The sequence below is a fragment of the Ostrinia nubilalis genome, chromosome 27 (assembly GCF_963855985.1).
Source record: "Ostrinia nubilalis chromosome 27, ilOstNubi1.1, whole genome shotgun sequence".
Classification (NCBI taxonomy): domain Eukaryota; kingdom Metazoa; phylum Arthropoda; class Insecta; order Lepidoptera; family Crambidae; genus Ostrinia; species Ostrinia nubilalis.
The window spans coordinates 8,277,965-8,304,927 of NC_087114.1; the positions used below are offsets into that span (position 1 = coordinate 8,277,965).

The following is a 26,963-nucleotide window of genomic DNA, read 5'->3' on the forward strand; positions in this document are numbered from 1 at the left end:
GCTTCAAGCGGTCCGTGTATTGCCGGCTTAACATTGATAATTCTGACGTGACAGAGCATACAAATCTGCCCCCCTAGACAAAACGCACTTTTTGATCGAATCGAAAATCGAATCCGTCAAAACTCCATACAAAAAAGGGGCTTTTCGACCACTTATCGACTAGTTTGCGATTATAATTTGCACTTTGTCTAGACCCACAGGCACTGACTGATTTAAACCCTCGACCTATAACACACATAATATCGCGTCTGCAAGCCACGAGCAATCTACAAAAGAAACTCTCACTAATTAAATCAGATTTTACTTATTTTTATTCAATTAATTGTATGAAACATTGCATTGTTGGAGACGGCCTGCAAAATTTTCAGAGTCACTTTCTGTTGATTTGTACGTTCACTGATGATTGACTAGCGGGCTGCGGCCTGGAACAAACGAGCCACTTTACTGGACAATACACGAATTAGATACAAAAGAAGAACTAAATTAACCCTATAAGAGACAGTAAGGCTGAGGCACGATCTTACTTTAGCTTTAACAAACGTCAAAATTCTGTCAAACTCCATACAAAAAGCACTGGTTATTGTCATGGTTACGCAAGTAAGTTAGTGAAACTCGGCCTTAGTTAATCTTGACAAAGTCCTCACTCGCTGTTAAGCCCCTCGAATCACTGATACCCCATGTCTTGGCTTGAGATGCAGGCCAAGACATTGTGGTTTTAAAAACAGCTCTCCCCCCACTCACAAGCAAGTTTCTACTCATTGTTAATCCCTTTTAATTGACAGGTTCCTTATTAATTTCGCTCTCAAGCCTATCGTTATCAATCGCCCGCGGCGGGGAGACCCTGGCGCTCTCCCTCCACCTTGTCGCTGCCCCCTCATCTTTGTCTCCCACTCACCTACGCGGGCTGAGACGCGGCGGCGGCCGGCGTCCTTTGCGGGCCGGCCCTGGCGCTCCTCCTCCACCTTGTCGCTCCCCCTCCACCTTGTCGCTGCCCCCTCCACCTTGTCGCTGCCCCCTCCACCTTGTCGCTCCCCCTCCACCTTGTCGCTCCCCCTCCACCTTGTCGCTACCCCGCCACCTTGTCGCTGCCCCCTCCACCTTGTCGCTGCCCCCTCCACCTTGTCGCTCCCCCTCCACCTTGTCTTGTCGCTCCCCCTCCACCTTGTCGCTACCCCCGCCACCTTGTCGCTGCCCCCTCCACCTTGTCGCTGCCCGTCCACCTTGTCGCTCTCCCTCCACCTTGTCGCTACCCCTCCACCTTGTCGCTCCCCCTCCACCTTGTCGCTACCCCCGCCACCTTGTCGCTGCCCCCTCCACCTTGTCGCTCCCCCTCCACCTTGTCGCTCCCCCTCCACCTTGTCGCTACCCCCGCCACCTTGTCGCTGCCCCCTCCACCTTGTCGCTGCCCCCTCCACCTTGTCGCTCCCCCTCCACCTTGTCTTGTCGCTCCCCCTCCACCTTGTCGCTACCCCCGCCACCTTGTCGCTGCCCCCTCCACCTTGTCGCTGCCCGTCCACCTTGTCGCTCTCCCTCCACCTTGTCGCTACCCCTCCACCTTGTCGCTCCCCCTCCACCTTGTCGCTACCCCGCCACCTTGTCGCTGCCCCCTCCACCTTGTCGCTGCCCCACCACCTTGTCGCTGCCCCTCCACCTTGTCGCTCCCCCTCCACCTTGTCTCTGCCCCTTCCACCTTGTCCCCCACTCACCTACGCGGGCTGCGGCTGCGGCAGCAGCGGCGCGGCGGGCGCGGGCTGCGGCGCGGCGATGCGTCCTTGTCGCTGTCCCCTCCACCTTGTCGCTTCCCACCTTGTCCCCCACTCACCTACGCGGGCTGCGGCTGCGGCAGCAGCGGCGCGGCGGGCGCGGGCTGCGGCGCGGCGATGCGTCCTTGTCGCTGTCCCCTCCACCTTGTCGCTTCCCACCTTGTCCCCCACTCACCTACGCGGGCTGCGGCTGCGGCAGCAGCGGCGCGGCGGGCGCGGGCTGCGGCGCGGCGATGCGTCCTTGTCGCTGTCCCCTCCACCTTGTCGCTTCCCACCTTGTCCCCCACTCACCTACGCGGGCTGCGGCTGCGGCAGCAGCGGCGCGGCGGGCGCGGGCTGCGGCGCGGCGATGCGTCCTTGTCGCTGTCCCCTCCACCTTGTCGCTTCCCACCTTGTCCCCCACTCACCTACGCGGGCTGCGGCTGCGGCAGCAGCGGCGCGGCGGGCGCGGGCTGCGGCGCGGCGATGCGTCCTTGTCGCTGTCCCCTCCACCTTGTCGCTTCCCACCTTGTCCCCCACTCACCTACGCGGGCTGCGGCTGCGGCAGCAGCGGCGCGGCGGGCGCGGGCTGCGGCGCGGCGGCGGCGTCCTTGGCGGGGCGGCCTTGTCGCTCCACCTTCACCTTGTCGCCGTTCATTATGGCCTTGATGTCTTCCGCGTCGAGCGTTTCGTATCTGAAAGATAAGTTTTTTTTATGCAGAACAAGGCAGCTGCAGGTATTTGACTAAGATGGTACATAATCTAAATCCTACAGGTAAATGCCTCTCTCTCACTTTAAGAGTAGGCGCACACCGTTGATTTTTCGTCGGCCGATAGTTTAGTCGGGCAGTTGATCAGTATGGGCATGTATGGGAGTGCGCACACTACGCCGATTCGATTTGGCCGATTCTTCATACAATTTAAAATCGGGCACAACTATCGGCCAACTAAAAATCAACGGTGTGCGCCTACTCTAAAAAGGTCAGAGACCATAATCTCATAATTTGGCTGAAACGAATGAGCGAAAGACGGTTGTGTTCTTGCAGTGGAGGCTAAATTATCAAATCAATTCATTTATCCAGTACGTAGGCGCTTATAAACGTCCCAAATATAGCTTGGCAAGGGCAAAAGGCAGAAAAGGCAGAAGTAACTGACACGCGTATTCACCAACTTGCTTGCTTAAGTGAAGCAGCAACGCTATGCGAAGTTGAACGCACAGCGTTGAATGGTGATTGGTTCATGTATGTCACTTCGCTACTCAAGTATGCATATGAATAGGTTTTTAAGTGTGTCCACGCGCCTATAAGACCGTGTTTGTGTGTTACGTCCGTATTTACAATGCTTGCTTAAGTGAAGCAGCAAATCCAACGCACAGCGTTGAATAGAGCTCTGTCACCCTGTGCGTCCACGCGCACTGTGAGACTTCATATTTGTGAATACGGGCGTTAGTCATCTTTGAGAGTCCAAGCTGTATTAACCGCAACTTACTTGAGTAGCGCGTCGGCAAGCGCCTTGTGTTCCTTAGCATGCGCCCGAAGGATCGCTTTTGCACGCTCGTAACTATCCGATAGAAGCTTCTTGATTTCGCCGTCAACCTGCAATGCAGACATTGTATAATAAGTAGAGATGAAACGGATAGTTGTTTGGCCGGATACCGGATACCGGATATCCGGCGAGCTGCTTGGCCGGATAGCCGGATATCCGGCGGCCGGATAGTTGGCCCATTGTCTTGTTACATGTCGTGACGAGCTTAGCGCCGCACAGGTGCTTCGAACGCGATCAGTGGGTCTAGTAGACTAGATAAGTCACACTTTTCGAAAATCGAATTCGTCCGAATAGCGAATGTCAGATTTTGCCACTCGTCTAAGGGGCAGATCAATTCGGGCGATTTCGGTTGCCATTGTGAGTATGTGATTGAATAGCGAAAATTAAATTAGTTTACTTGCTGCGTAATCTGACTGAACTGCATCATGTCATCAGACCATCAGTGAAAAAAGATCGCTCATTTTATTTGGCAATATTTCGACATTAAAATATATTTACAATTTATGTATTCGTCATTAGAAATCAGTTTTTTTAGGCCTTAATGGGTATTTCGCCAAAAATGGTCAATTTTGCCTAATTTCCTTGGTATGAATTTTTTTTTTGTTTTTAACTATTTTTAGTTTCCCATTGCATTAAGTAGCAAAAACTAAGCTAATATATCTAAAAGGGGTGTCATAATTCGTTTTAGAAACAAAGTTATAAGGTCATGAATTTTTGGTAGCCAAGGAAATTATTATAAATATTTTTTTCTCTAAGTTTTCTTCTGTGGTTAGCTTTTTTTTTTGTTCGACCCATTTTTGTGTACCTTCGCAAGCAAACATACCAATGATTATGGTATCATTACGACCTTTTTACACAACTAAGGAAGATAAATGCAGTAGATTGAGTTAAGAGTTAAAAACAAGTTGTTTTATATCTATTCTGATACCCATTTTTTAAAATGTAAATTTTAAACTAATTCTAATAAAGAAATACTCAAAATTTGACTTTACGCCGAATTAAAAATGGTCTTTTATAATTTCCTAGGCCATTTTATTCCACGGAAAACAAGGAAATTAGGACCAAAGAAATTAGATTTATGCCTAAAAGACACCACAGACAAAAACCTATTTACCCTATGCATTTACTATTTAAATCATGGGTTTACCCCTACAGACACTACATCTGTGTAAATAAACAATAAAATTAATCCATTGTTTAGCTGCAAAAAACCGTCCAAAGAAATTGACTTTTTAGTAAACAAAAACCCAAGGAGGGACCTACTTATGCAATTTGTCGCGAAACTGATCAACGAAGTACTGTCCTGCCTCGATGGCCTCTTGGGACGAAATGGCCGAGTGTAACGGTGCAGTGCATTACATTCTAAGTTCTTCCGTTTCGTTACTACAATGGTCGAAATGAAGACCCAGGGAAATTATACTTTTGACTCGGACAAGAACTTAACTTCACTTTATTTCCTTCCTTTAAGTATTTGACATTTAAAGTTTTTATTTTCCAAAAGCCAAACGTTTCTCAAATGTGAAGAGAGTGCTGTTAGAATGAAATAACGCTTCAATTTGTTATAATGTGCCTTCATTTTGGCAAACAACAGTAATGGACATAGCAAGGAAATTAGAAAAACGACTTTTGATTAAGTTTTTCTACGGTATTATTTGTAGTTTCTGCTATTGTAATAGCAAAAACAAATAAAACTTTTGATGAACTTTCCCATAAAAATAGTTTTATACATATAGATATAAAAAAACATGTGTTCGCCTGCCTGGACACAGAAAATTTACTGTTTTGGCGAAATACCCTAATATGGCTTTTTTGTAACTTTTTGGACTTTAAAAACCGGCGAAGTGCGTGTCGGACTCACGCACAAAGGGTTCCGTACTATTGATTTATGAATTTTTTTTTTTAATTTATTTGTATGAAAGATTACGCGGTAATAAGCGGTTTACGATTTACGAGGTATTAAAAAAAACTACTTACTAGATCTCGTAGTTTTTATAGTAATGTACATCATATGTTTTTTTTTTAGATTTTTCATTTTCTTATATTAGAAGTTAGAGGGGGGGAACAACTTTTTTCCACTTTGGAAGCGTCTGTCGCGCAAACTATTCGGTTAAGAGAAAAAATATTTTAGAAACCTCGATAATAATATAATTTTTGAAGACCTATCCATAGATACCCCACACGTATGTGTTTGATGAAAAAAAATTATTGAGTTTCAGTTCTAAGTATGGTGTAGTGGGGAGCCCCCAATATTTATTATAATTTTTTTATTTTTGCATCAAAATCTTAATGCGGTTCACAGAATACATCTACCTACCAAGTTTCAACAGTATAGCTCTTATAGTTTCGGAAAAAAATGGCTGTGACTTACGGACGGACAGACAGATAGACATGACGAATCTATAAGGGTTCCGTTTTTTGCCATTTGGCTACGGAACCCTAATAAAAACCGTCATTATTATAAGCCATTTTATTGATATTTAACTCAAAGATTAATGTATTTCATTTTATTATAGGAAATTTTCGTAGTTTTTTAATATCCGGTATCCGGCCGGATAGTGAGCTACTATCCGGTATCCGGCCGGATAGTAAATTCAGGCCGGATATCCGGCCTACCGGATAGTTGCCGGATATCCGTTTCATCTCTAATAATAAGTCCAAATTAATTAATTAATTTATTTAATTAAAATGCAAGTGAGCTTACAGATAGATCCAAAGCGCTCACATTAATATTAATATCTCCTCCTCCTCCACTGGCCCATTTATTGTCTCGAAGCAGTGGTAGGGTTAATACTGGGACGTGTAAAAGTGCTTTTTAAAAGCCTATTTACAAAAATAAATGAGTTTTATGAGTTTTTTTATCTTGTGGAAATCATTGGGGGAGGACTATGTTCAGCAGTGGACGTCCTGTGGCTGAGATGATGATGATGATGATGAATATTTCCTCTTCCCTCCTGGCATTGACGGTGAACGGACGTGTCAGGTGTCTGTCCGCGCGAACGGTGACTTCTGCGAGGCTTCGGTTTTGGACTTTACACATACACTCACTCTCACTAACACACACACACGCATACACACACGCCCTTACTCACAAACTCACTCACACACCCTTACTCACAAACTCACTCACTCACTCACACACCCTTACTCACAAACTCACTCTCACTCACACACACACCCTTAATCACAAACTCACTCACTCACACACACACCCTTACTCACAAACTCACTCACTCTCACTTACACACACACCCTTACTCACAAACTTACTCACACACACACACTCACACACACACACTCACCAGCTCGTTGGTGTAGGGCCCCAGCGCCTCGGCGGGGGCCAGCGCGCCGCGCGGCGGCTCCATGCTGCGCAGCCCCACCTTGTCGCTCATGCCCCACTCGCGGACCATGTGGCACGCTATGGACGTCGCTTGCTTCAGGTCTGATGACGCACACGCTCACTCACCTCACACACACTCGCTCTTACTCACACACACACACACACACACACAGACACACGCGCATCCACTCGCACACACACTCAATCTCACACTTTTACTTACACACACACACACACACGCATACACTCACACACAGACTCTCAGAATCACTCACTCATACACACACACATTCAGACTCACTCACACACACATACACACTGTTACTCACAAACTCACTCTCACTCACACACACACACACACACACACACACACACACACTCTCTCTCTCTCTTTCACACACACACACACACACACACACACACACACACTCTCTCTCTCTCTTTCACACACACACTCACTCTCACTCACCAGCTCGTTGGTGTAGGGCCCCAGCGCCTCGGCGGGGGCCAGCGCGCCGCGCGGCGGCTCCATGCTGCGCAGCCCCACCTTGTCGCTCATGCCCCACTCGCGGACCATGTGGCACGCTATGGACGTCGCTTGCTTCAGGTCTGATGACGCGCACGCTCACTCACCTCACACACACACACACACACACACTCACCAGCTCGTTGGTGTAGGGCCCCAGCGCCTCGGCGGGGGCCAGCGCGCCGCGCGGCGGCTCCATGCTGCGCAGCCCCACCTTGTCGCTCATGCCCCACTCGCGGACCATGTGGCACGCTATGGACGTCGCTTGCTTCAGGTCGGATGACGCACCTGTGGAAAACAAACATACATTTATCAAAACTGATCAACATCAGCAGGCCTAGGATGCGAACCACAAAAATTTTTAGCTAGACATAACGATTTTGCACGATAAGCCCATACATTTGTCATCTAAAATCGTTAAGATTTTATCATGGTGCACATCCTAGCCTAGCAGGTTCTTGCGCCCGTATTCACAAACATTACTCTGAGGTCTCACAGTCGCGTGGACGCACAGGGTCACACACGAACCAATCACGTTAATACGGGTGTCAGTCTCCACTGCACGACCTTCCTGATCTTCTCTAATAATAAACGTCAAATGAGGATTTAGCCTACATTCCCACGCTGGCCAGACGGGTTGAGGTAAGAGTAAGAATAGGCGCACACCGTTGATTTTTCGTCGGCCGATAGTTTAGTCGGGCAGTTGATCAGTATGGGCATGTATGGGAGTGCGCACACTACGCCGATTCGATTTGGCCGATTCTTCATACAAATTATAACCGACTTCAAATGCGTGAACACAAATAATACCTATTCAACAAAAAAATAATCGTTCAAATTGGTTCATAATCGGCGGAGATATTGCGTATAAAAAAGTTCATCCCCAATTTTCCATCCTTGGGGGTGAAATATTTTCTTCAAATTCGCATGAAACCACCCTTTTGATAATACCTATTCAACAAAAAAATAATCGTTCAAATTGGTTTATAATCGGCGGAGATATTGCGTATAAAAAAGTTCATCCCCAATTTTCCACCCTTGGGGGTTGTTTTTTTTATTATTAAATTTAAATGGGACCACCCTTGAGGTATTACCTATACGCCGAAAAAAGATTTGTTCAAATCGGTTCATAATTGGCGGAGTTATCGCGTAACAAACATAGAAAAAAAAACATACGGGTCGAATTGAGAACCTCCTCCTTTTTTTGAAGCCGGTTGAAAATCGGGCACAACTATCGGCCAACTAAAAATTAACGGTGTGCGCCTCCTCAAAAACGTTCTGACTTGGTGCACTTTTGTATTGATGCGATCTGCGATTGCGAGCACGAGCAAAGAACGTTAACTGACAGGTGCGGACTGCGTTCATTTGACCTGACCGCATCCAGTATTCCAGTGCAACAATAAATGCATTCAAAATTAAAATTATATTTTTAGAAAAAGTTCAGACAGAAAATAATTACGTATGGATGTTTTTTTTTTCAATTATAAATTACTAATAATCCCGTTAACCCCTCGTGGTAGGCTAAATACTTGTGTTACGAGTGGGTTCGAACCCGCGTTGCTCGCATCACGAGTCGGCTAGTCCGACCCCTTCACCATTGGGCTATCGTGCTTGTATAAAGCCTGGTCCGTGAGCACGTAGAATCCCGTCCAATGACCCCAAGCTACCCATCCTTATCGCTCGCGCGTAATTATGTTGCTGTCGCGCTCGCACACTCACTGCGGGCGCCCGTCGCACAGTCGCGACAGCAATATAATTACGCGCGAGCGATAAAGATGGGTAGCTTGGGGTCATTGGACAAAATTCTATCTGCTCGGTCACTGGACTTTACTTTGGGATACATTTAGATAATTTAAGCGCATACCTGAGGTGATCTTGTCGGGCCCGAAGATGAGCTCCTCGGCCGCGCGGCCACCCATCATCGTGTCCATCATGGCTAACAACTGCTGCTTCGTCACGTGGTATCTGGCGACGACACATAAATATAAATAGCTGTGTCAAGATGTTTGCAAAGATGCACAAAACTATGTGTTGAAGGTCATTCGCAAATGATTTAACGATGTGTGTCGGAATAGGAATAAGAATCTAATGCCCATTTTCACCACAATTTTTAAGTGACATCCATGTAAACAAAATTCCTGTTTGAGTAACTATAGGGGTCACTTAAAAATTAGGGATTGATGGTGAAAACGGCCATAAGAATCTCCACCAAAGCGAAGAAACGAGGGATCAATGGGATTTCATATGGCGCGTGCGCACGGGTGACTTTGGTCACCGTGACAGTATCTCTCTCTCTCTCTTTATGACGGTGTAAAAGAAATAGATATTATACTATAACCAGGCCTGTTCATCTCCGCGAGTTTACATCGAAAACAAAACACGCACGATGGCCCACCTACAGGATACTATTCGACAAGGCCTCACATACGAGCGAACATTGACTCACGCACGCGTATTCTTGTGTATGATGGAAGAAAATAAAGAAAATGGTGTAGGAACCTACTAAATACTGTGCAGTATTTAACTGCCTAAATAATAATAAAAACACAGAATGTACTTTTTTAAGTTGCCTCAAGACACTGAGAGGTAAATAAGTAGTTAATATTATTCATGATAATTCATGCTAAATCGTGCATTTCCTCCGCCATTTTCCGCAGTTTGGCACCTCACGTCACATCATTTTACCGAAGTCAGCCCTATAGCTTCGGCGCAGTGCCGATCACTGACGTTTGTCAACAAAATGGTGCTTGACTCTTGAGACAGGCTAAATTACACCATATTGTTAATGACATTGAGCATACATTTTTTTAAATACCTTCGCGAAGTAAAACTTCTGTACGTAGTACCTACTTATTATTATTCTGTGCTATAACTGATAATACTGTGCCTTTATTTCCGCAACTCTCCGCTCAGCTTTAGTTAGGAAATTGATTGATTATTCAAACACATCTTTTTCTCAGCTTTGAAGGAAAATGGGCCTTCGCAGTGAGTTATTCTTCAACTCAGTGGTTAATTATTACCAGCTGACCAACAACTTAGTACCTCCTAACTAGTGATGGGCCGACTATGGCCTTTGCCGACTAACCGACTAGCCGACTAATCGGTTTTAAAATTGCCGATTAGTCGGCCGACTAGTCGGCAATGCCGATCATTCTAATACCTACTTGTCCGAAGAATAATATCTAGATTTTCTTAAAGAAATATGAATGAATATCTAGATTTCTAAAGAGATAAATACAGGGTGGCCCAGAAGAAAATTCATTTAAAGGAAGCGAAAACTGTAAATTTTTGTACAACTTTAACTATTGCATTTTAAAGGAAATTTAATGGGCCACCCTCTGTAACTTCTTGAGAAATGATATTTCTTTTATATGAGAAAAAAATAAAAAGCAACATTACAAAATCACCTAACAGTACCTAAGGTAGATGTCATAATTTTCGAGTGGTCAGAGGAGGTGACAATATGATCGCCTCCTGCTGGGCTAGAATGCGCGCCGTGATATTATTCTCACTTATCGACGTCAAAATGTATGGGCAAAATTGCGCTTACCGCGGCACGCATCCTAGGCCCACTGATTCCTCTCCACTTGCCAAAATTTTAAATCAGGTGAAACCACTTACTGATTTTATGCAGTTTTTAGTGGTTTAGGTAAACGCCCTTGGTCCACCTCATAATAATCTTAGTGATTATGAGTTTTATTTCAGTTACATATTTAATTTTGTAATGCGCCGATTATAATCGGCATATTTTGCCGAATAGTCGTCACTAGTCGGCCGACTACAAATGATGCCGAATAGTCGGCTTTCCCGACTAGTCGGCGACTAGTCGGCCCATCTCTACTCCTAACACAATGATTAATGTTAAAACGGAAAATGGCGGAAAAAAATTTAGTGTACCTCTCTTTAGCAGGTATGTACGCTGTGTGTCCCAATGAAGGCCCTCGAGGTATGATCGTCACTTTGTGTAGCGGGTGCGAGTCCTGAAACAATAAATAAATATGTAGCAATGTATGAAACTGATTATTTTTTGAGTCAGGATTATGTCAAAGAAGTGCCAGGACCTTATGATTTACAAAGAGGTATTCTAGCAGCCACCTTACCTTGGTGGCGTACAGCGTTACACTTGACACATTGCCATGGGAAAGGGCCCTTAACAGGCCTGTTCATCTCGGCGAGTTTGCATCGAAAACAAATCACGTGCGACGGCACTTCCTGGGATATTTAATCGACAGGACACTCACGAGCGCACGCACGTGTATTTTTCACTCATTTGCATTGTAAAGACAATAAACTATGTATGATGGAAAGTAGAAAAAAACGGTGGTGTAATTAATACTGTGCAGTATTTTAACTGCCTGAATAATGATAGAAACAAAATATAATTCATGTTTAATCGTGTATTTCCTCCGCCATTTTCCGCAGATTGGCACTTCACGTCACACATTAATTTACCGAAGTCAGCCCTATGACTTCGGCGCAGTACCGATCACTAACGTATGTCAAGAAAACGGTGCTCGACTCTTGAGACAAGCTAAATTACACCATATTGTTGACGACATTGAGCATACATTTTTGAAATACCTTCGCGAAGAAAACCTTCTGTACGTAGTACCACAGAATAATAATAAGTACTACGTACAGAAGTTTTACTTCGCGAAGGTATTTAAAAAAATGTATGCTCAATGTCATTAACAATATGGTGTAATTTAGCTTGTCTCAAGAGTCAAGCAAGTTTGTCAGAAGTTTTGTTGACAAACGTCAGTGATCGGTACTGCGCCGAAGCTATAGGGCTGACTTCGGTAAAATGATGTGACGTGAGGTGCCAATCTGCAGAAAATGGCGGAGGAAATACATGATTTAGCATGAATTATCATGAATAATATTAACTACTTATTTACCTCTCAGTGTCTTGAGGCAACTTAAAAAAGTACATTCTGTGTTTTTATTATTATTTAGGCAGTTAAATACTGCACAGTATTTAGTACACCATTTTCTTTATTTTCTTCCATCATACACAAGAATACGCGTGCGTGAGTCAATGTTCGCTCGTATGTGAGGCCTTGTCGAATAGTACTCTTGTAGGGGGCAATCGTGCGTGTTTTGTTTTCGATGTAAACTCGCGGAGATGAACAGGCCTGGTAGTACTTATTATTATTCTGTACCCTTACCTTGGTATAGTAAGCCACCACCGCATGCCCACCTTCATGGTAGGCAGTTATGGTGTTGGCCTCTTCATCAGGCAGCCGCGAGCGCCTCTCAGGCCCCATGAGGACTTTGTGAATAGTCTTGAGTACCAAGACCGTATGACTTTCAGAGAGGTATTCTTGCAGCCATTAACCTTGGTGTATTAAGCCACGACTGCATGCCCTCTGGTAGGCTGCATAGGATTTATTACATGCCAGCAAAGAAGTACCAAGAAGCAAAGAAGTACCAAGAAGCAAGATTCTGGAGTGGAGGCCACGTATCGGAAAACTGCGTGGGAGGTCCACCTACAAGGTGGACCGACGACCTCATAAAGATAGCAGGAAGGCGCTGGATGCAGGCCGCTACCAACCGCGCGATATGGAAATCATGAGGCCTATGTTCATCAGTAGATGACCTCTGGCTGAAATGATGATGATGATGATGAAAGAAGTACCAGGACCGCATGACTTTCCAAGAGGTATTCCTTGCAGCTACCACTTACTGCAGGGGACTGATTACAGCAAAGAAGTACCAGGACCACACAACCTAAAGTGATGTTTATGCCAGCCACCAATTTTGCAGCAAGGACTGAAAAGGGTACCAGGATAGAATGACTTTCAAAGAGGTATTCTCTTGCCTTACCTTGGTATAGTAAGCCACCACCGCATGCCCACCTTCATGGTAGGCAGTTATGGTGCCGCCTCTCAGGCCCCATCAGCACCTTGTGAATAGTCTTGAGTACCAGGACCGCATGACTTTCAAAGAGGTATTCTAGCTACCATACCTTGGTGGCGTACAGCGTATTTTGCCATGGGAAAGGGCACTTACCTTGGTATAGTAAGCCACCACCGCATGCCCACCTTCATGGTAAGCAGTTATGGTGTTGGCCTCTTCATCAGGCAGCCGCGAGCGCCTCTCAGGCCCCATGAGGACCTTGTCTCGTGCATCTTCCAGGTATTTCATTGTCACTATCTTCGCGCCGTCTATCGCCGCCCTAGAAGAGAGGATTGTGATGACGTTTTGGAAAATTAAATGGAGGTGGTTTGAAATCTGTCATACCTTAGAACATTGGTTCCCAAACTTATTTGAGACGCGCCCCCTTTCGACCATACAAAAAATTCCGCGTCCCCTCTCTTCCAGTCAAGATTATTTGTTGGTCGTATCGAGCAGTCTGGAATGCATTCTCTCAGCGATCGCAGGTTTTTTAAAGTACACAGATAGCCCGCGCCCCCCTTTAAAGGTCTTTGCGCCTCCCCTGGGGGGCGCGCCCCCCACTTTGGGAACCAATGCCTTAGAAGTAATATGAGACGCATAAGTCTATGAGATTTTTTGATGGGAGATTCATTCGTAGTACCAGGCGCATACAGTTAATTTTAGTCAATCCAGAAGCTCATAGCTAGTACCAGGATAGCTCATATCTAGAATATTACCAGGACATCATAGCATTTACATAATGCACAAAAAAAAGTCTGAAAGACACTATAAGGTTGCAGTGTCTAAACTAAATCAGTAGGGCAACATAGCATTTCAGAAAAATTTGGTTAGATTGGCTATCTATCGGTACAATCCCCGGTAGAACATAATTAGTCCAGTCATTATAGTAAGTTCACCTCGGAATTCGAGATACCCAGCTGTAAGTCTGTAAATACGTGTATATTGACACCCTAAAAGTTGTCTCAAAACCTACATATGGTAGGGTGTAAGCAACTATTAAATTTCAAGGTCAACGGTCACAAAAATCGGTTTTTTGCGCTTTTTTTAGAAATATCTCATTTCCTGTGGGTTTTTTGCTATTTGTATTTATTATCAATATTGTAGAATACTAAATTCTCTACAAATTTTGTTTAAAAACTTTTTTATACGGTGAACCGTTTTCGAGATAGAGGGCGGAGAGCGCGCGGTCACTGCATCACTTCAGGTCTACTTAAGCGGTTTAGATTTTTCATACAAAAGGATTTTCCCGCTAATTCCTGTGGGAATTTCGGGAATTCCTTGTTGTAACTAAGCTTTGAGTTTACTAAGGTACCTACATGCCAAATTTCAAGCGTCTAACTTCCGTTAAGCGTTTAGATTTTTCATACAAAAGGATTTTCCCGCTAATTCCTGTTCCCTTGGGAATTCCTAAGTATACTATAACCTGCCCAGGTGTATGAAGAATAATTGTACCAAGTTTCGTTAAAATCCGTCGAGTAGTTTTTGTTTCTATAAGGAACATACAGACGGACAGAATTCTATACATGAAATATATTTTCAAAATAACTATCAGGGGGTGATTAGTGATCGATACTGATGCCAAAAATGCAATCAGTAAAATTTTTGTCTGTCTGTCTGTCCGTCTGTATGTTCCTTATAGAAACAAAAACTACTCGACGGATTTTAACGAAACTTGGTACAATTATTCTTCATACACCTGGGCAGGTTATAGTTTACTTAGGAATTCCCACGGGAACAGGAATTAGCGGGAAAATCCTTTTGTATGAAAAATCTAAACGCTTAACGGAAGTTAGACGCTTGAAATTTGGCATGTAGGTACCTTAGTAAACTTAAAGCTTATTTACAACAAGTAATTACCGAAATTCCCACGGGAATTAGCGGGAAAATCCTTTTGTATGAAAAACCTAAACCGCTTAAGTTGACCTGAAGTGATGCAGTGACCGCGCGCTCTCCGCCCTCTATCTCGAAAACGGTTCACCGTATAAAAAAAATTTTTAAACAAAATTTGTAGAGAATTTAGTATTCTACAATATTGATAATAAATACAAATAGCAAAAAACCCATAGGAAATGAGATATTTCCAAAAAAAAACGCAAAAAACCGATTTTTGTGACCTTTGACCTTAAAATTTAATAGTTGCTTACACCCTACCATATGTAGGTTTTGAGACAACTTTTAGGGTGTCAATATACAAGTATTTACAGACTTACAGCTGGGTATCTCTAATTCCGAGATTCTTACCTAATTTAAGCTTAAATGACTGGACTAAATTGGAACTGACTCAGATACTGTATACCTGTATTATCATGACATTTTGTTCTGCAAATAAACTTATTTGATTTGATCTTAAAATTATGTAGTGATCACAATCAGGTACCAGGTTTTTGTAGAAGCTCTTGGCCTAAATCTCGCCTTAAAGTGAATGTCAGACCGATAGTGGAAGCGATCTAATTGCTAGAACACAACAACGCAAGATGGTGGCAGTATCACCAACCACACAGAAAATTTTGCCCCCACTGGGAATCGAACCCGGGACCTCTGGGTCTGAATCTGGCGGTCTTTCTAATCTGAACCCGGGATGCTGTTAGCCGGTTTTAAAACCGGTGTTGCCACTCGTTGCCGGGGCCGCAAGTACCAAGGCGCTAGAGGCCTGAGGAGCCATAGCGGATTCACTTGAGCGCGGCCTGGTTGACCATGTGCTCAAGCCAGCACGTCGCAGTCGACACCGGGCTGCGCTGCTATGCGCGCCAGGTGTGTAGGATGTCGCGCCGCTGTGCGCTGGACTCACTTGAGCGCGGCCTGGTTGACCATGTTCTCGAGGTCGGCGCCGGTGAAGCCGGTGGTGCCTCGAGCGAGCACGTCGCAGTCGACGCCGGGATGCGCCGCTGTGCGCTGGACTCACTTGAGCGCGGCCTGGTTGACCATGTTCTCGAGGTCGGCGCCGGTGAAGCCGGTGGTGCCTCGAGCGAGCACGTCGCAGTCGACGCCGGGATGCGCCGCTGTGCGCTGGACTCACTTGAGCGCGGCCTGGTTGACCATGTTCTCGAGGTCGGCGCCGGTGAAGCCGGTGGTGCCTCGAGCGAGCACGTCGCAGTCGACGCCGGGGTGCGCCGCTGTGCGCTGGACTCACTTGAGCGCGGCCTGGTTGACCATGTTCTCGAGGTCGGCGCCGGTGAAGCCGGTGGTGCCTCGAGCGAGCACGTCGCAGTCGACGCCGGGATGCGCCGCTGTGCGCTGGACTCACTTGAGCGCGGCCTGGTTGACCATGTTCTCGAGGTCGGCGCCGGTGAAGCCGGTGGTGCCTCGAGCGAGCACGTCGCAGTCGACGCCGGGATGCGCCGCTGTGCGCTGGACTCACTTGAGCGCGGCCTGGTTGACCATGTTCTCGAGGTCGGCGCCGGTGAAGCCGGTGGTGCCTCGAGCGAGCACGTCGCAGTCGACGCCGGGATGCGCCGCTGTGCGCTGGACTCACTTGAGCGCGGCCTGGTTGACCATGTTCTCGAGGTCGGCGCCGGTGAAGCCGGTGGTGCCTCGAGCGAGCACGTCGCAGTCGACGCCGGGATGCGCCGCTGTGCGCTGGACTCACTTGAGCGCGGCCTGGTTGACCATGTTCTCGAGGTCGGCGCCGGTGAAGCCGGTGGTGCCTCGAGCGAGCACGTCGCAGTCGACGCCGGGGTGCGCCGCTATGCGCGCGAGGTACAGCTGTAGGATGTCCCGGCGGCCGCTGTAGTCTGGAGTCGGCACGTTCACCTGGGAATGTATGTGTATACAATTAGGTTGTCAATCTAGCTCTTAACTACTAACCATGTGTACTTAAGTATCTACTAACAAAACTCGATTGTCAACTGTAGTATATACCTAATAAATAAATAAAATAAAATAAATGAAGCATAGTTAAAGGTTTCGTAAAGGTAGCAGGAAGGCGCTGGATGCAGGCCGTTACCAACCGGCCTTTGTGGAAATCATTGGGGAAGGCCTATGTTCAGTAGTGGACTTACTATAACTGAAATAATAATAATAATAAATAAATAAATAACTTTTTATTCTCACCATAGTCAATTTACAGTGCAATAGGTAAACTTAAAAAAACTAGGTAAAATGAAGGTAGGACAAAAAAAAGTCTCTCAGTAGGACCTGTAGATGATGATGATGAAAGTTTTCGTTTGAGAAGACGTCATGTGGCAAAGAGGACAATTAAAACGCGACGACTCAAAACACGTCTTTGCTTCGGCATCGGCAAAGGGTTAGAGAAGGCTACAATTTGATCGTCTTCTGTCTCCAATGGACACTAAGGCCTAGAACAGACGGTGAAACGCAACTGCAACGAAACTGCAACTTTCGGATGATTCTGATGAATTAAATTGAAACTGAAAGTTTCAAACTGGTCGCGTCATGTGTGGTCTCTCAACGGACGCTATGGCAGAAACTTAGATGCAACTCAAAAGTAACTAGCAGTTGCAGTTTCGTTGCAGTTGCGTTTCACCGTCTGTTCTGGGCCTAAGGGGAGTAGGGGTTCCAGGTTTTCGAATGATGCTCCAATGAGTCGCAGTCAACTTCAAGTCACCGCAGGAGGTTCTATCACTTTCACGCCTAACCCACCAGCTGCCTATGGATTCTCAGACACCAGAAAGTGTCTGGTGGCCAGTAAAGAAAGCCTCTGTGGTCTAGTGGTAAGACCACCTGCTTCAGTCGCAGAGGTCCCGGGTTCGATTCCCAGTGGGGGCAGATTTTTCTGTTCGGTTTGGTTGGTGGTAGGGCTTGCCTTAAGTCCGCCTGGCTAGCTACCACCATCTTACCTAAGTCATAATCATAATCATAATCATAATATCTTTATTGCTTCATGTGGTACAAACAAGGTATTAAAAATAAAATAGTCCCAGAACATGTCTGTCGTCATAACAACAATGTTAACAGCATTGTTGTGTTCCGGCAGTTAGAGGTAAGATAGCCAGTTTCTCCGTGGTTGAGGATTCCGGGCGAAGCTCGCTTCCACCTTCGGCCTGATCATCACTTACCATCAGGTGAGATACAGGCCAAGAGCTTCCTCGTTGTGGATAAAAAAAAGTCTGATTTTATTGGATGGTCTCCAAAACGCTGGTCAACAAAGTTTTTCTGGATACGTACCTCGACGTCGAATCGTCCCGGCCGCAGTAAGGCTTGATCCAAGTCGTCTCGACGATTGGTGGCTCCTAAAACAATCACGCCCTCGTTCTGGTGGAAGCCGTCCATCTCTGATAGCAGCTGGTTTATCGTCTGGAAGAAAACACACAATAAATAATATCCTCTCTGGTGCGTATTAAAGTACGATGTCAAAACTGAGTTCGGCTACTCCTAGCAGTGGAATTAGGCGAGTCAATGATGAATGATAGTGCTTATGATGACAAAGTACAGTTAGCGTCAAATACACTCGCGAGCAAAAGTATGGAATCACCCCATTCGTTTTGAGTAATCTTTGTAGCTAAACGACTATGAAGATTAAATTAAAAATGGTACCAGTTTAAAGGTTACAATACAAACTTTAACTTGATACCATAGATGCATAGATAGTCATTGAGTTCTTCAGATCGTTGGAAACAAAACACAAGAGGGTGATTCCATAATTTTGCTCGTAAGTATAGTTCGTGACAACCAAAGGGGCCAAAAAGATGACAACACAACCATAAAATATGACGAACTTCCGGCTACTTTGGGATTGGGTAACAAAAACTAATTGACGCTAACTTAACACCAGGTGCGATTGCGGTCAAATACCTTCCTTGTGTCATGCATAAAAAAAACTATACATACTTAAAGTTCTGCAGGTTTGAAACTTGGCTATCGTACGGAACTACGGATGGCTATATTGAGCAGTTAACCGATGATGATGAGGTAAATAAGGGTCTGACGCCCGTATTCACAAACATTACATTGAGGTCTCACATAGCGCGTGGACGCACAGGGTCACACACGAACCAATCACAGAGTCTATGCTGCTTCACTTAAGCAAGCATCGTTTGTGAATACGGGTGTAAGTCCACATAGTAGGCGATAAAGTATTGAGTGAAGTATCTATCTCACCTGGTTGGCATACGGGTGCAGTACGCTGTTGGTCCTTTTAGCACCGACGGAGTCAATCTCGTCGATGAATATCACGCACGGCGCGCGCTCCTTCGCCGCTTCTGTAGACAAATTCAAATCAAATCAAATAATTTAATCAGTACTTAGGCCCTTATACACGTTCCAAAATTATAATTATGCTTCTCATATCGTTTCAACCAAACTACTACAGTTGGACAAAAAGGCCTCCCACGAGGATTACCAGAACGGCTGGTCTTGCGCTGACCGAGTCTAGATCCATCCCGCAACCTTCACCTCGATTGTCTTGCCGGTGCCACGAAATCCAACTAGCTGCATCCTTTCACCCTTTTAGGATTTGATTTAAGCATTATGGCTTCTGGTAAAGTCCAATTTTCGCTTTCAAACGAGCCTTGGCAAGTAAGAAATACCAGGTACCCATAATTTAGAAGGTATAGCCTTGAACAACTCCTGGATTCTTCCAGTAAAGGCCAATTCATGTTCCTGAAAATCTCCACTCAGGTACCAGGGACTCACTAGTAGTTTGGTTCCAAGTGAGGACCAAGTTTTCGCTCTCAACTAAACCAAACTTACTCTGGAATGATGTACCAGGCACCCATAACTACTTAGAAGGTATATCACTTACTAAACAAATCCCGGACTCAGCTAGTTTCCCAATTATTGCTCTCGAAAAACTACACTTAAGGCATCAAGTACCAGGCGCTCATAACTCCCTAGGAGCTATAAACACTTACTGAACAAATCCCGAACTCTTCTAGCGCCCTGGCCGACCAGTATCTCATCAAATTCTGGTCCTGCAGCATGGAAGAAAGGCACCCTCGCTTCGCCAGCCACCGCCCTAGCTAGTAGAGTCTTGCCGGTGCCAGGAGGACCGACTAGCAGCACTCCTTTTGGTAGCTTGCCCCCTAGAGAAGAGAACTTTTCGGGGGATTTTAGGAATTCCACCTGTAGAGAAGGATAAATAAGGTGAAAATTATCATTTATTTCAGTCTACAAGACGTAAAAGGTGATGTATTGTTTAAGGCATCAAGTAGTCTTGTCCGTTTTCACCATCAATCCCTAATTTTTAAGTGACCCCCTTATGTAACACTTAACAGGTATATTATTTTCTAAGGGGTCACTTAAAGATTAGGGAATGATGGTGAAAACGGGCATTAAACCGTTTTCCACCAAACCAGAGAGGAGGCGAGACGTGACGAGTGGCATACCGAGTAGGGTTAATTCTACCAATCGGGGCGAAACTTTGCTCAACCAACCACCACTGAAGACGTTCAAAATAATAAAATTATATTGGTTGCTTACACATCTCGTCTCCACTTTACAGGAAAATAGCCCTTTAACACATATGCGCATCCAGTGTGGCTTACCACACTGGATGCGTTTTACGGTCTCTAAAGTGAACGCAGACCGCATTAAGTATGATTTTTTTTTATTATTCTTTGGACAAATTCACACAGCGCCAGATAGCCCCAAAGTAAGCATTTCTAACTTCTGATTGTAACTTTGAAGGTGGAAGACGCTGACAGCTGTGACACAGTGCATACTAGTACAGCTGTCATCGTAAACCTCTCATAATTTGCTTAGACCTAAGTTAGTTGATTATGTTTATACATTTATGTAGCTACTTAAGCATATTTTTGTAACTCTGGATACATTAAATAAATATATTATTATTATATTATTAATGCTTGTGTTAGCTTTAGAAACTTTAAAGGCCAATGTATAACCCACTTAAGTTTAAGCTGCATGTGTCAAACAAGGCTGTATGTTTCTTTAATAAAGATAAATAAATAAATAAATATTGTGTGTGAACAATATTATCGGTCTCTATACATTTGTAGCGATCAGACAGTGCGGGCATAAACTGAGAGGTGCGGGTTGCGGTCATTTGACCGCAGACCCCAGAACGCATCCAGTGTGTCAAATGCTTTATCGTGAAAGTAGGATACTCACAACATCCAGCAGTTCCTGCTTCGCCTCATCAGCTCCCTTGACGTCATCGAAGGTGACGGAGATGTCTTCCGGGTCCACCTCCACTTGGTTGCCTAGCTGAATCCTGCGCATGTTTTACCAACCAAACTGATTATTTCTGATAGGGACACTGTTGGGCCTTGCACTATACTGTAGTCTACTCGGTCTACTACAGAAGACCAGCGTAAACTGATGTCTTCTGCAGTAGACTAATACTATTTGTGATTTGGGATATTGTTAAGCCTGTGTCTACTATGGTCTACTCGGTCTACTGTAGTAGACCAACGTAATCTGCTGCGGTCTATTCAGTCTTTGGCATTAGACTAATTGTAATTTGATTTAGGATATTGTTTAGCCTGGGTCTATTGCGGTCTACTGCAGGAGATTGATATTATTCTGTTAGAGAGTGACGTCATCGAAGGTGACGGATATGTCTTCCGGGTCCACCTCCACTTGGTTGCCTAGCTGAATCCTGCGCATGTTTTACCAACCAAACTGATTATTTCTGATAGGGACACTGTTGGGCCTTGCACTATACTGTAGTCTACTCGGTCTACTACAGAAGACCAGCGTAAACTGATGTCTTCTGCAGTAGACTAATACTATTTGTGATTTGGGATATTGTTAAGCCTGTGTCTACTATGGTCTACTCGGTCTACTGTAGTAGACCAGGGTAATCTGATGCGGTCTACTCGGTCTTTGGCATTAGACTAATATTGTTATTTGATTTGGGATATTGTTAACCTATCTATTGCGGTTTACTGACCGACCAGTGTAATTTGCTGTGATCTATTCTGTCCACTGCAGGAGAATAATGCCCGTTTTCACCATCAAACCCTAATTTTTAAGTAAGCCCTAACACACAGGAATTTTGTTTCAATAGGGGTCACTTAATAAAATTAGGGATTGATGGTGAACACGAGCTTAATACTACATATTTCTGAGAGTGAGGGTATATGCCTTCAACACGTTGCGTTGTGCCATTCGGAACGCCAATGAATGTGACCGCCAGTGATAGTTACCGGAAGACTGTCCCGCTGACGGAGCCGTATGAGGCTGGTGACACAGCCTCTAGGCTTCACAGGGGGACTGGCTGTCTTCCCCTGCCCTTTCCCCTCGATGCTCTCATACTCTGATGCGAATCGGAAGCTGCGAGTGCTGCGACCACTAATGATAGTTACCAGAAGACCGTCCCGCTGGCGGAGCCGTATGAGGCTGGTGACACAAAGGCTAGAGGCTTCACAGGGGGACTGGCTGTCTTCCCCTGCCCTCTCCCCTCGATGCTCCCATACTCTGATGCTAATCGGAAGCTGCGACCGCTATGATAGTTACCGGAAGACTGTCCCGTTGACGGAGGCCGTGTAGTGAGTGACACAAAGGTAGAGGCTTCATAGGGGGACTGGCTGTCTTCCCCTGCCCTCTCCCCTCGATACTCTGATGCTAATCGGAAGCTGCGACCGCTAATAATAGTTACCGGAAGACTGTCCCGCTGACGGAGCCGTGCGAGACTGGTGACACAAAGGCTAGAGGCTTCACAGGGGGACTGGCTGTCTTCCCCTGCCCTCTCCCCTCGATGCTCCCATACTCTGATGCTAATCGGAAGCTGCGACCGCTAATAATAGTTACCGGAAGACCGTCCCGCTGACGGAGCCGTATGAGGCTGGCGACACAAAGGCTAGAGGCTTCACAGGGGGACTGGCTGTCTTCCCCTGCCCTCTCCCCTCGATGCTCCCATACTCTGATGCTAATCGGAAGCTGCGACCGCTAATGATAGTTACCGGAAGACTGTCCCGTTGACGGAGGCCGTGTAGTGAGTGACACAAAGGTAGAGGCTTCATAGGGGGACTGGCTGTCTTTCCCTGCCCTCTCCCCTCGATGCTCTCATACTCTGATGCTAATCGGAAGCTGCGAGTGCTGCGACCGCTAATGATAGTTACCAGAAGACTGTCCCGCTGACGGAGCCGTATGAGGCAGGTGACACAGCCTCTAGGCTTCACAGGGGGACTGGCTGTCTTCCCCTGCCCTCTCCCCTCGATGCTCCCATACTCTGATGCTAATCGGAAGCTGCGACCGCTAATGATAGTTACAGGAAGACTATCCCGCTGACGGCGCCGTACGAGGCTGGTGACACAAAGGCTAGAGGCTTCACAGGGGGACTGGCTGTCTTCCCCTGCCCTCTCCCCTCGATGCTCTCATACTGATGCTAATCGGAAGCTGCGACCGCTAATAATAGTTACCGGAAGACTGTCCCGCTGACGGAGCCGTATGAGGCTGGTGACACAAAGGCTAAAGGCTTCACAGGGGGACTGGCTGTCTTCCCCTGCCCTCTCCCCTCGATGCTCTCATACTCTGATGCTAATCGGAAGCTGCGACCGCTAATGATAGTTACCGGAAGACTGTCCCGCTGACGGACGCCATGAGGCTGACGAAGATGGCCAGGAACAGCACGATGGTCAGCAGTTGCTGCACCAGCTTCAGGTATTTGGAGGCTTTGGTGCCGCGCACGTTGTCTGGGTGCGAACCTGAAACAACGGTCAAAAGTTATGGTCAAACCTCAGATCATAGAAGGGAATAGATGTGAAACGGGGGCGTGGCGCGTGTCTCCGCGATATGCCCAGAAACGAACATCAGCCGCGTAGCTAGGTTAGTCGCGATTCAGTCGTACTAAGGAAATGTTCTCCGATATTTTGGATAATGCGTCGTTACGTGCAATAAAACAAGTGAAACGAAGAACTACAGGAACAATGGAGTCATTTACTACATGTAAGTATTGCAAATCCATTGGTATTTTGCTTATAAATAAAAAAAACTAAACATTTTTACGAACGAATTCAGTGCCGTAACAGTTACTGCGATATCGAAATCAGTGGTGATAAAAATTCTAACACACTTGTACATTGACGATTTAGTTTGCAACCACTTTATGTCATGCTCAACTACTGCGCAATGTATTTAATTTCTTCCGATATCCACTGTCGTGTGACAATACACAGTACGGCCGCATGTGCCGGTTGTAACATAGTGCCGTGCTCGTGTTCTAATGCGGTTTCCTATTATCGATAAATACAAGTAAATTATAATTTTCTATTTTGTAATTTTAAATAAAAAAATGATGTGTTACTTGCGATTATAAGATTTTACAAAAAAAATAATAACAGTAGAAGTAATTACATAAACTATACATATATAAACAGTAAAAGCATTTGATCGAATCGATCACAACCTTCTTCTGGACAAGCTTCAAATGATTGGAATCAGAGGTGACCTTCTTAGATGGTTCGCATCTTATATCTCAAATAGATCTCAGGCTGTGGTGGTGAGCAATTACATTTCCAGCTGGATACCCATCCCTAGCGGCGTTCCTCAGGGATCTTTACTGGGCCCGTTGTTGTTTGTCATATTTGTTAACGACATTAACTCTTGTCTGCACTCCTCCCGCCTTCTCTGCTTCGCAGACGATATGAAAATCTACTCCACAATTGCGTCGGAACGGGATGCAGCTGCCCTACAGGCTGACTTGTCACGTCTGGTTGAATACTGTAAGTTCAATAAACTGGATCTCAACCCCTCCAAATGTTCTATTGTAACTTTCAGTCGCAAGCTAAATACTAAATTGTATCCATACCTCATGGGTGGCCAAACTCTACAGAGGAAGACATCCATTCGCGATCTGGGAGTGATACACGATTCCAAACTGATTTTTGATGACCATATAGATAGCATAGTAGCTAAGGCGTCAAGGGCTCTCGGTTTTGTAATGCGTAGCTCAGTCTGTTTTAACAAGGTAAAGACACTTAAAATACTATATTGCACATTTGTGCGTAGTCACCTTGAGTATGCGTCGCAGATCTGGAACCCTAGGTACCAAACATACGTCTCTCGCTTGGAGAATGTCCAGAAAAAGTTTATAAGGTTTATTTGTTACCGTACCAGATCACAGTATAGTTCGTCGGACTACTCTAACATCTGTAAAAGGCACCACATCCTTCCTCTTGCCATTAGGCGTGAAATATCTGATATCACATATCTTATAAAAGTTATCACAGCTGAGATTGACTGCTCTGAACTCCTAGCTAACATTCAATTTAATGCTCCAAAAAGAATTCTGCGCAATAATGATCCACTATACATCCCCAAGGTAGACTCTAACTACAGGCAAAATAGTTTTCTCTGGCGGGCGAGTAGGAACTTGAACGAATTTGTCAAGGAGACTAACATCGACATATTTTGTACTAGCATTGCTGTGGCGAGGAGAAAGCTAGGCGACCGTTTTTTTAAGGACAACTAAATTGTTTTTCTGTTTGGCAATGTCTTCCAATACTTTTTATTTAGGTATTACATAGTATATTATAGTAGTGTAGTACGTAGTATGTAGTAACCCTGGTGCAAAGGCTCACTAAATTTTTTAAATTGTTTTTACCTGTGGGAACCTATAAGTGGTTTACTCGTTGCCTATCTTATGTTATTATTACACACTGTAAAACCCTGGTTTTCCTAAATAAATAAATAAAAAAATAAATAAATAAAATTAGTAACTGTCAACTATGTAATTACTATAAGAGCTAGTGAAAGCCTAATATAGGCATTATTTTTGATAAACATGTGCGGTACACAGATCGCCATAATTAAAAAGTAAATGCGTGATAGTAGTTAATAATAACGTATAATAATAAAAAGGTTTTCATACATAAGCATTTTGTGAAATCAGTTTCGAGCCTTGCCCCTAGCGATTTATAGTATCGATATTTTGTCGACTCCATTTTATCTTTGTTCTCTCACTAGTTTTCAAAGTGTGCGTCACGTCACGCGGCCATTGATTGGCCATACGGCATGCCTTCTGGCCAATCACAGCACTTTTAAGCCGGTTGCACATGTTGTCGTAGACTCTCAGTCGCTTTGTTTTTACACAGTTGAATGTGTGTGTGGGAGCTGTGGTGGGGGAAATGTGGGGACACTGGTTCTCGTTGTAGTTACGCGCGACTTCATATCTATTCTCTTTCTATGATCTGAGGGTCAAACATGGAAGGGACGAAACTGTTTCGATTCTCACAGCCTATGTTGCAGGATTTTGGAATGATGTCGGAAGCACGTTAATTCCAACAAGGGACTCTAGAGTAGAGGTCCCGGGTTCGATTCCCAGTGGGGCCAGATTTTTCTGTTCGGTTTGATTAGTGGTAGGGCTTGTTCTAAGTCCGCCTGGCTAGCTACCACCATCTTATCTAAGTCTGTCGCCATAACAACAATGTTTACAGCATTGTTGTGTTCCGGCAGTTAGAGGTGAGATAGCCAGTTCCTCCGTGGTTGAGGATTCCGGGTGAAGCTCGCTTCCATCTTCGGCCTGATCGTCACTTACCATCAGGTGAGATACAGGCCAAGAGCTTCCGCGTTGTAGATAAAAAAAACAAAAGAGTAGAGCAAGGTTCTGTCACACACTAGTGGGAAGGACAGTGGCTCCAACTGAACGCTGAAGAAGTAAAAGCCACTGTCAACAGATGAAGTTATATCGCTTTGGGCAATAAGGTATTTTTACTAACTCCAGAGGTACATTACACTGGTTTCAATAATTACATTACTGTCATATAACGCTATAAATATCTGCTCGGGCGTCACTGATAACCAGTCAGTGTTGTATTTTTAAGCAAGAAATATTGGCTTGATGCCCACAATATATCTATTTGACATCAGTGAAACTAAGAGTTGTACTTAACTGACAAATAGGTTTCCAATAAAGTCATAAAACACGGCCTTGCAACGTTGGGCGTTGGGACGATTAAATAAGTAGACTGACTGCGTATTAAGAGCTATTAAGCGTGCGTTTATTGACGTGCATTTCCTTATATACTATGTAAGGGATGTGAGTGTGTGCGTA

The 26,963-nt window shown here is 45.2% G+C and overlaps 1 protein-coding gene and 1 long non-coding RNA gene across 2 annotated transcripts in view; both read right to left on the minus strand.

Annotated features, from left to right (window-relative positions):
• Window positions 1-285: 285 nt before the first annotated feature.
• Window positions 286-1,764, minus strand: LOC135084987 (uncharacterized). Its single transcript, XR_010259985.1, has 2 exons — window positions 1,707-1,764; window positions 286-422 (listed from the first exon to the last, which is right to left on the minus strand). It is a non-coding gene; the product is annotated as an uncharacterized LOC135084987 (long non-coding RNA).
• A 522-nt stretch (window positions 1,765-2,286) lies between these two features.
• Window positions 2,287-26,963, minus strand: part of LOC135084817 (ATP-dependent zinc metalloprotease YME1L) — a 32,166-nt gene continuing 7,489 nt past the window's right edge. The window contains exons 5-16 of the mRNA XM_063979558.1: window positions 23,484-23,616; window positions 21,077-21,179; window positions 19,858-20,068; window positions 19,106-19,206; window positions 18,173-18,301; window positions 16,635-16,798; window positions 13,163-13,328; window positions 11,048-11,130; window positions 9,015-9,115; window positions 7,287-7,438; window positions 3,231-3,337; window positions 2,287-2,437 (exon numbers count right to left, since the gene is read on the minus strand). Of these exons, the coding sequence (XP_063835628.1) occupies window positions 2,287-2,437; window positions 3,231-3,337; window positions 7,287-7,438; window positions 9,015-9,115; window positions 11,048-11,130; window positions 13,163-13,328; window positions 16,635-16,798; window positions 18,173-18,301; window positions 19,106-19,206; window positions 19,858-20,068; window positions 21,077-21,179; window positions 23,484-23,616 (1,601 nt within the window). The remainder of the gene's footprint in view (window positions 2,438-3,230; window positions 3,338-7,286; window positions 7,439-9,014; window positions 9,116-11,047; window positions 11,131-13,162; window positions 13,329-16,634; window positions 16,799-18,172; window positions 18,302-19,105; window positions 19,207-19,857; window positions 20,069-21,076; window positions 21,180-23,483; window positions 23,617-26,963) is intronic.